The sequence below is a fragment of the Cyprinodon tularosa genome, unplaced genomic scaffold, assembly GCF_016077235.1.
Source record: "Cyprinodon tularosa strain WSP-4 unplaced genomic scaffold, ASM1607723v1 ctg229, whole genome shotgun sequence".
In the NCBI taxonomy this organism is placed as follows: Eukaryota; Metazoa; Chordata; class Actinopteri; order Cyprinodontiformes; family Cyprinodontidae; genus Cyprinodon; species Cyprinodon tularosa.
Window position 1 is genome coordinate 314,010 of NW_024038856.1, and position 9,642 is coordinate 323,651.

Consider the following 9,642-nt stretch of genomic DNA (forward strand, 5'->3'; position numbering starts at 1 on the left):
TGGTGCCAATCTACATTAAGATCCAAAATACTGTGAAAAAAGTCAGAATTCTGAGTTTAAAGTCAGAATTCTAAGAAAAATCTCAGAATTCTGAGAAAAAAGTCAGAATTATGAAATTATAGTCAGAATTCTGAAATTAAAGTCAAAATTCTGAGAAAAAGGTTAGAATTCTGAGATTAAACTCAGAATTCTGAGCTTAATCTCAGAATTCTGAGAAAAAGTTTAGAATTCTGAGATTAAAGTCAGAATTCTGAGAAAGATTTCAGAATTCTGAGATTACAGTCAGAATTCTGAGCTTAAAGTCAGAATTCTGTCTTTTTTCTCCAATTATACTGAAATGAAATTTAAAAATCAGTTAACTTTTTTTGTTTTTTTCAGTGGCCCTAATCCTCCATCTTGTTCTGTAATATGAAACGCCTACATTTTCACTCAAAAACTACAAAAGTAACAGAGCGACGCGCTGACGTCAAAACACAACCTCACTGTAGAGGAATGTGTGGAAACTTCTGCCTACTACTAAAAGTAACCTAATTTCGTCATTTTCCACCAATGTGTTACTGGCCCTCCCAAACAACTCACATCTTTGTCAGTGAAGCTGAGGGCTCCCACATCTCTTCCTTCATGGTGCCAATCTACATTAAGATCCAAAATACTGTAAAAAAAAAGTCAGAATTCAGAGAAAAAAGTCAGAATTCTGAGATTAAAGTCAGAATTCTGAGAAAAAAAGTCAGAATTCTAAGTAAAATGTCAGAATTCTGAGAAAAAAGTCAGAATTATCAGATTATAGTCATAATTCTAAGAAAAATCTCAGAATTCTAAGATTTTTCTGACTTTTTTCTCTGAATTCTGACTTTTTCAGTCAGAATTCTGAGAAAAATCTCAGAATTCTGAGAAAAAAGTCAGAATTATCAAATTATAGTCATAATTCTGAAATTAAAGTCAAAATTCTGAAAAAAAGGTTAAAATTCTGAGATTAAACTCAGAATTCTGAACTTAAGGTCAGAATTCTGAGAAAAAGTTTAGAATTCTGAGATTAAAGTCAGAATTCTGAGAAAAAGTTTAGAATTCTGAGATTAAAGTCAGAATTCTGAGAAAAAAGTCAGAATTCTAAGAAAGATTTCAGAATTCTGAGATTAAAGTAGGAATTTTGAGATTACAGTCAGAATTCTGTCTTTTTTCTCCAATTATACTGAAATGAAATTTAAAAATCAGTTAACTTTTTTTTCTTTTTTCAGTGGCCCTAATCCTCCATCTTGTTCTGTAATATGAAACGCCTACATTTTCACTCAAAAACTACAAAAGTAACAGAGCGACGCGCTGACGTCAAAACACAACCTCACTGTAGAGGAATGTGTGGAAACTTCTGCCTACTACTAAAAGTAACCTAATTTCGTCATTTTCCACCAATGTGTTACTGGCCCTCCCAAACAACTCACATCTTTGTCAGTGAAGCTGAGGGCTCCCACATCTCTTCCTTCATGGTGCCAATCTACATTAAGATCCAAAATACTGTAAAAAAAAAAAGTCAGAATTCAGAAAAAAAAGTCAGAATTCTGGGATTAAAGTCAGAATTCTGAGAAAAAAAAGTCAGAATTCTAAGTAAAATGTCAGAATTCTGAGAAAAAAGTCAGAATTATCAGATTATAGTCATAATTTTGAAATTAAAATCAGAATTCTGAGAAAAAGGTTAGAATTCTGAGATTAAAGTCAGAATTCTGAGATTAAAGCCAGAATTCTGAGAAAAAAGTAAGAATTCTAAGAAAGATTTCAGAATTCTGAGATTAAAGTAGGAATTCTGAGATTACAGTCAGAATTCTGAGATAACAGTCAGAATTCTGAGATTAAAGTCAGAATTCTGAGAAAATTTTAAGAATTCTGAGTTTAAAGTCAGAATTCTGAGAAAAAAGTCAAAATCCTAAGATTAAAGTCAGAATTCTGACTTTTTTCTCCTATTATACTGAAATTAAATTTAAAAATCAGTTAACTTTTTTTGTTTTTTCAGTGGCCCTAATCCTCCATCTTGTTCTGTAATATGAAACGCCAACATTTTCACTGAAAAACTACAAAAGTACGGAGCGACGCGCTGACGTCAAAACACAACGTCACTGTAGAGGAATGTGCGGAAACTTCTGCCTACTTTTCAATCTGCCCTCTTCGTCGAAGGGAAAGCTTTTGAAAGCAGGAAAATCTTCAGAAAAGTCTCTTGAAGTGCGGAGGTGAGGAGGAGAGAGTGAACAGGGGGATCTGGAGGACAGAGAGCGGTTCGCTTCGGTTGTTTTTCGGGATTACGGCCGCAGAAAGTTAGAGCAGTCCGGGGAAAATGGAGTCGGTGAGGTGGAGCTCAGAGGCGCTGTCCGGGGCTGATCAGGACCATGGCTAACACTCCAAGTCTCGGGGCAAGGCCCAAGCATCTGGATCAGACCCGGACCCCGTTTCAAAAGCTTCACAAAACAGGGAACTGAACTTTGTTAAAGTTCTGTTATGGTTCCGAATTTATAGAAAGTGTAAACTGAAGTCAGCGTGTGATTTATAGCAGCTGGTCCAGTTAATAAAGTGCTTCACTGAGTTTGATTGGAGCTTTTACCGACCTCTGACACCGCTCCAAAGCAGAACCGGGCCGTAGATTGGCACAAATACAAACAACTTTTCCGTTACGTCCTTTGACTGAGTTTTTAGCGCAGATTGTAGAACTTCAAAAGTTCCTATTATGTTAATCTAATCCAGTCCTCATCTGTCCGTTAGGACCTTTTGGGTCATAAAATTGACTCTTAACACATTTGAGAAAGGTCTAAGATAAGATCCAGTAAAGGCTACGATCACCTCCCTATGTCTTATTATTATATAAATAAACCTCTCTGGCCTTTTAAACTGCAATCTACAGTGATTCAGTCTAGTAAACCGTTAAAACCAGGGCTGATTCCTTTTTCGTCCACTTCCCTTAAAAGTGGCCTAGAATCAGAGACCAACTTCAGCCCCAGATGAAAAGTTCTGTTTAGAATTTGGGCTCTGTTTGGATTTTGCTTTTTTCTTATTAAACACAATTTCTTTAAATGTTACTGTCGTGATGAAACTTTATCTTGTTATTGAAGTTTCTAAATAACACAACATTTCCCTGATTTCTCTTACATTTTGTGAGGTGCTGATTGTGGCCCAGCTTCAAAATGGCCACCTACCTAGATACCATAGGACAGTCACAGTTGGATCATATTAGATGATGACACAGTTGGTGAAATGATGACCCTTTAGACCTCTCAATCTTAGATTCGGCGGCATAGTTTCATAAGCTTTCCAGCTGAGCTTCTCACAGAAATTGAGAGTTTATTTTAGCCCGGTGATTTGAATCTAAAAGATGCCGCCACCCCCTTTAACCATGGCTGTTTGGTTTCTGCAGCTGCCTGTCGGTGGGGCCGAGATCACCATGGCGACTCAGACCTTATTCTCAAGTGGGATGTTCCCTGTAGGCGTCTCATTGGCAGAGGACGGACAAGGTTTCAGCGACCTGCCCCGAAACATGCTGCCCGCTCCTCAACTGGTGATGCTGGCCAATGTGGCGGCGGTGACGGCGCCAGAGGTTGGAGACAGTAGCGTGGCTGAAGAAAAGGAGATGATGGAACTGAAGACAGTGGGGTCCAGCTACTCTGACAGTGAAGACGAAGACGAAGGTGTTATCAGGTGAGGAGAAAGTGTATGTCACTTTCATCTATTTCCAAATTACCCGACTCTTAATTTTCATCCATTTCCCATCAGGTACAGCTATGATAACCAGAACCAGCGAGAGGTGTGCATCGTGGAGTACCCAGAGTCTCCAAACTCAGCTGTCCAGCCAGCTGTCGCTGGAGACGGCAAAGAGGATGAGGAGAACCCCGCAGCTGAAAACCAGCCCCCCTCCATTAAGCTTCGCTCCTCTACTGTCTCTAATCGGCCAGGGATGAAGGCTAAAGACGGCCCCTCCACCCTGGCTGACAGCGCACAGAAGAAGAAGCCATTTTGCTGCAAGCCGTGTCACTTTCAGGGGCAGAATGAGCAGGAATTTGTCAAGCACCTGAGTATGCATAGTATAAGTAAGATGGTGGTGGTGAACCAGGTGGAGGGGCGGAGCAAGAGCAAAGCCAAAGAGGCGGAGTCTGGGGAGGTTTTGTCAGGCAGGGAGGCAAACCAAAGCGGAGAGGCGGAGCATAAAGGGGACGAAGTTGCAGGAGACATCAAAGGGCTGATAAGGTGCGAGCGCTGCGGCTACAACACCAACCGCTACGACCACTACATCTCTCACCTGAAGCACCACAGCAAGGAGGGCGACGACCACAGGTAGGAACACCTGTGACCACCACCAGAAAATCAGTCCTGATGCCCAGTGATGAGTGCTTACCTGTGTGTGTCTGCAGGGTGTTTAAGTGCACGCTGTGTGCATACACCACAGTCAGTCAGTACCACTGGAGGAAACACCTGAGGAATCATTTCCCCAGCAAGCTGCACACCTGCAGTCAGTGCTCCTACTTCTCCGACCGCAAGAGCAACTACATACAGCACATTCGTACCCACACAGGTACCTTCCTCATTCTGTCTCTGTCCCCATGTCCGTCTGTTTCTCAGCCATGATTTATCCTGCGTCCCTCTGTCCTAAAGTCACCTCTTTAGAAACACATTCTTGTTCCCCTAGTGCCGTATTACTCTCTGGTGCTTCATGTCATGGTTTGTCTTTCCGTTTGACAGGTGTACGTCCATTCCAGTGTCTTTACTGTGACTACTCGAGCTCCCAGAAGACTCACCTAACCCGTCACATGAGGACTCACTCAGGTGAGTGTGAGACAGAAATGGACAGATGATGATGGGGAGCACCGTCTGACGGGTTCCTTACCTCCTTCAACAATACTCTCCATGGGAGGTTTTGGTTGTCAGACTACTGGGACATGATCAGATCTGCTTCAGATAGTTTGGGATGAGATTGTGACACCTGGATGAGATGTGGAAGAAAGCTAGCCCAAGAGATCAAGTCATATTGTTACTGAAGTAGATCTCTCCTCCTGCTGGATCTCAACATTACTTTAAATATTTGAATTTTGTAAAACATCACACCCTTAGGGGGTGATATCATTCAGGGTTTATTGATCCAGCTGCATCTGGAGCGGGGGAAAAAGGAATTTTCTATACCTTTCAACTTTAAAGTAGTGGCTCCTGACCACCGGGGCCCCGGGCAGGTACTGGACCCTGTTTTATCTGGTACCTCATGTTTCCAACCAGTGTGAGCCATTAAAGTATCAAGGCACTTCTTGTGACACAGTTGAGAAATATTCAACTGGAAGCACTTGAGCCGACCCAGAGGATTGAATGTTGGATTCGGACCGCCCTTTAACGCCTCAGAGAGAGGAAGTCCAGTCCTTGGGAGGCGAAAGTTTGGAGTCTGCTTATTCAGAAAAAAGTCCTATGGGTATGAAGATGTTTAACTCTTGGTGAATCTGAACAGAAAAATGTAGGAACACCAGTAGACCCCGTGCCGTGCAGGTGAACAGTGAGAATGATGTTTCTACTGTTACTAACTGTTGATCTTTTTGTTTTTACTGACGCTGCCCTGATGGATTAACACGGTAACTTAACAGCCTGGTCTGTGTGTGGGTGTGTGTGTGGTTGATGAGTTTTGGACATGAACCCTTGCATGAACACACTTGTTTCAGTTTTAAAGTCTTTAGTAAGTTTAAAACAAATATGGAAGTGAGTTACATCGATCCACAGAAGGGTTTAATTTGTAGAACCAAAGTCCACTGGAAGTTCTTTATCAGATTCAAATCAGAGTTTATCAGAACCTGGCTGCTAAATATAGTCAGTCCGTTTCTTATGTTGGTTAATACAGAGTGGAAATTATCTCTTAGGCTACGTTCACACTGCAGGCCTTAATGCTCAATTCCGATTTTTTTGTGAAATCGGATTTTTTTGCGTGTCCGTTCACACTTCCAAGTATATGCGACTTGTATGTGATCTACTGTGTGAACTGAATGCGTCCAACCGAAGTGTCCCGCATGCGCACTCGAGGACGCGATGACGTCACACGTAGCAAGCGTCCTCAGTGTTTGCGGAAGTAAACATGACTCGTAATACCGCAGCGTATATTGCGTTCTTTAAGTTCTTCTCCAACAGGAGCAGGCACATTACGAACGAAATCTTTTTAAGAAGATCAAAAAGAAAGACCCTCCCCCGGTTCCGGTAAGACCCTTCGAGTTTGGTCTGAATCGAGCTTTCTAAATATGAATTAAGTCAGCAACCTCACTTTCTCTCCATTGACTGCTCTCTGTGTTATCTTCCGCCATGGTTGTTAGTTTTTCCCGCCTCCGCTTAGTAGGACGCAGATTAGTAACGTTTAGTAATATTTGTCAAGTATCAATGACGTGTAGGTCGGATGAATGCGACCTGGCCGTACAGACACAGGTCGCATTTGAAAAGATCAGATACGTATCGGATTCAGGACCACATATCCAAGTGGCCTGGGTCGCATTTGAAAAAATCCGATCTGTGTCGTTCAGACTGTCATAAAAAGATCAGATACAGGTCACATATGGGCAAAAAAATCGGAATTGGGTCACTTCAGGCTGCGGTGTGAACGTAGCCTTAGAAGCTCCTCTTGGAATAATGCATTTGGGTCTGGTGAGGCTCTCTGACATCTTCTCCTCTCTGCAGGTGAGCGTCCTTTTAAGTGTGAGAGCTGCAGCTACCTTGCCGCCAATCAGCACGAGGTGACCCGCCACGCCCGGCAGGTCCACAACGGTCCCAAGCCTCTGTCCTGCCCATACTGCGAGTACAAAACGGCAGACCGCAGCAACTTTAAGAAGCATGTAGAGCTGCACTTGAACCCGCGGCAGTTCCTCTGCCCGCTCTGCAAGTACGCCGCCTCCAAGAAGTGCAACCTGCAGTACCACATCAAGTCCCGGCACTCCGGCTGCAACGTGGACCTGGACGTGTCTAAAGTCAAGCTTCGAGTGAAGAAACCTGGTCCTGAAGGTACAGATGATAAGTTGGAGTCCAAAGCAGCCAAGATGGATGACTCCCCTGCATTGGAGGAGGACATGGATGTGGATGAAGAAGACGACTCTAGCCCCATCAATCTGTCCATCAGGAGGAGCAGCAGACCCAGCCTCGAACCCCCACCACAGAGCGAGGCTCCTGACAAGGCTCCAAAGAAACGCAACACCTCGTCCGAGAAGGAGAAACCCTCAAAGGCAAAGGAGGAGAAAAAAGTCTCAATAAGGCAGAGGAAGGTCAAGGAGAATCCTGTGGAGAATGTGGATGGGAAAGAAGTCCAGAGCAGTGCTGAGATTTCTGAAAACAAAGTGAAGAAACGGGCCAGAAGGGTTCTCACTGAGAAAACAGTTTCTCAGAACCAAAGAGGGAAATCTCCATCATTGGAAAAACAACTGGAGGAACTTGCATCACAGGAAGAACAGCCCACTGTAAAAAGTTCTGAGCAGCAGATGTCTTCAGACAGAAAGTCTGAGAAAGTCTTGAAGATGACGTCACTCAAGAAGACAAAAAGCCTTTTTAAAAGCAGGAAATCTGCAGCTAAGTGGTCCAATAAGACTCCAGAACCCACTGACACCAAGAATGCTGTAGAACCCACTGACACCAAGAAGGCTCCGGAACTCACTGATACTGAGAAGATTCCAGAACCCGCTGATACCAAGAAGATTCTAGAGCCGGCTGATACCAAGAAGTCTCCAGAACCCGCTTATACCGAGAAGGCTCCAGAACCAGCTGATACCAAGAACGCTCCAGAACCCACTAATAAAGAGAGTACCCCAGAACAGACTTACACCAACAAACCCAACTGCCCTGAGAAAAGTCAGAGAGGAAAGAGGATAAAAGAAAAACCCCTCAAAAGGAAAGCAGGACAGGTTTTGGATCTTTCACAGAAGTCTTCCAAGAAGAAGTGTCTAAAGGCTCCAGCTGATGAGAAGCTGCTGTCCAAGACATCTTCAGATATTACCGATGTGATGCCCAGTCTGACTAAGAAGACTAGCAGAGAGACTCCAGCCAAGAAGAAAAAGACCAGAACCTCCACCAGGAGGACCTCAGGTCTGCAACCAGCAGTGGGTCCAAAACCGGATGATTTAAACTCTAAAACAAGTCTGTCATCAGAGAATTTGGAAGATTCTGTTCATTCAAGTGAAACTGCTGCTGGTCAAGTTGGTTCCTCCAAAGATGGACCATCCACACCAGAATCTGATGATTCTCCAAGCACACAGCCAGAGAGGATCAAGGAGGAGTCCCATCCAACATTCATCAAACCTTCATTGCCACCACGTCTGGTTCTTCCCAGCCAGCGCAGCAAGCCAGCAGAGGCAGAGGATGACGAGGGGATCCACAGCAGCCACGAAGGTGGAAGTGACATCAGCGACAGTGCCTCTGAGGGCAGCGATGACTCTGGCCTTAATGGTACCGGCGCCACTTCAGGGAAGATGCCTAACGATCCAGAAACACCAACTGAAGAGATCCCCACCCCCACTGAACTCAAGAGTCACACCTGCATCTTCTGTGACCGCACATTCCCACTGGAGACCCAGTACCGGCGTCACCTTAACCGCCACCTGGTCAACGTGTACTACCTGGACCCTGGGGCAGCAAGATGAGCCTGTCTCCATGGCAACAGACTGTTTACAGAGGTCCGGGACAATGGACAAGAGCTGGTTTGTGATCTAGGACTACTTTTGGTGGTTCAGATGGGCTTGTGCTGAACTCAGCGGAACCCGATTCTTTACAGGTCCAAAAAACTAAATAAACCGGCTTCATGTTTATATTTGTGCTTATATATATGGTTATATTACAGAGCCCAGGTTTCGAACCGCTGACCAACGGTTCTGATACTATGAACTCCCGACTATTGGTTACATTGATCCAAACTCCTCAGCATCAGTACCAGTAGTATGAAATTCTCAGCCTTTGTGTCTATGGCATGAATTCCTGATCTCCAGCACCAACTGTCCAAACTACTGTTGTTGGTTTTAATAACTGTTGATTTAAACGGTCCTGATTTTTGTTTTCATTGTGTCGCCCCTCAGTGCCTTTGACAATCAGCTGCTTCTGTTGGGTTTGATTTAACTTTGTCCCTGGTGGTCCAGTTTGCAGGCTGGGCCTATGTTTCCCTGGCGACTGCAATGATGAAGGAGCAATCTGATGATGATGATGCTCCCAGCTGTGTAAATATTTCAGTGCAATAGTCCATTTAGTCCAGAAGCCAAAGTGAACCATGGTTTTATCATTAAGTGAAATAAACTCTACCGGTTGTGTCAGAGTTCTGCTGATGGAGGATTGGATGGTCTAAGATTGGTTCTCTGCCTGATATGTGGATCAAACCGTGCAGAACCCGTCCTCTGACATGTTTTTTTTTAGTTGTTATTTGTCCTCTGATTAAAATAAACTCCCAATACAGACCCAACCCGGTCATCATCTCATCCCTTGGAGAGTTTCCTAAAGTTCAACAATAAGGTTTCCTCCTCAGTTCCTAGTTTTTACGGATTTCTAAACAGGTCATCCAACAGAGTGGAATGGAACATATCAAACATAACCCAAAAATGATTATTATTAACCTTCCTCAGGAAAAGAGAAAAAGGAGTTTTCCGAACGAGTTATGTGGTCGATAATTCTTATGATTGTATTTAC

The 9,642-nt window shown here is 43.6% G+C and overlaps 1 protein-coding gene across 1 annotated transcript; it reads left to right on the forward strand.

Annotated features, from left to right (window-relative positions):
• The first annotated feature begins 2,060 nt into the window (after positions 1-2,060).
• On the forward strand, positions 2,061-9,418 carry rest (RE1-silencing transcription factor). Its single transcript, XM_038286663.1, has 6 exons — positions 2,061-2,216; positions 3,392-3,672; positions 3,748-4,305; positions 4,383-4,543; positions 4,711-4,794; positions 6,667-9,418. Exons 2-6 carry the CDS (start codon positions 3,419-3,421, stop codon positions 8,610-8,612), a joined length of 3,003 nt encoding a protein of 1,000 aa, XP_038142591.1. The 5' UTR covers positions 2,061-2,216; positions 3,392-3,418; the 3' UTR covers positions 8,613-9,418.
• Positions 9,419-9,642: the final 224 nt, after the last annotated feature.

What these genes read in the sequence shown, in the direction of transcription:
- rest (XM_038286663.1), top strand. Translation starts at nt 3,419, where the DNA reads ATGGCGACTCAGACCTTATTCTCAAGTGGGATGTTCCCTGTAGGCGTC. An exon ending in GAAGACGAAGGTGTTATCAG is followed by an intron (nt 3,673 to 3,747) that starts GTGAGGAGAAAG and finishes ATTTCCCATCAG; the next exon opens with GTACAGCTATGATAACCAGA. An exon ending in TCACATGAGGACTCACTCAG is followed by an intron (nt 4,795 to 6,666) that starts GTGAGTGTGAGA and finishes TCCTCTCTGCAG; the next exon opens with GTGAGCGTCCTTTTAAGTGT.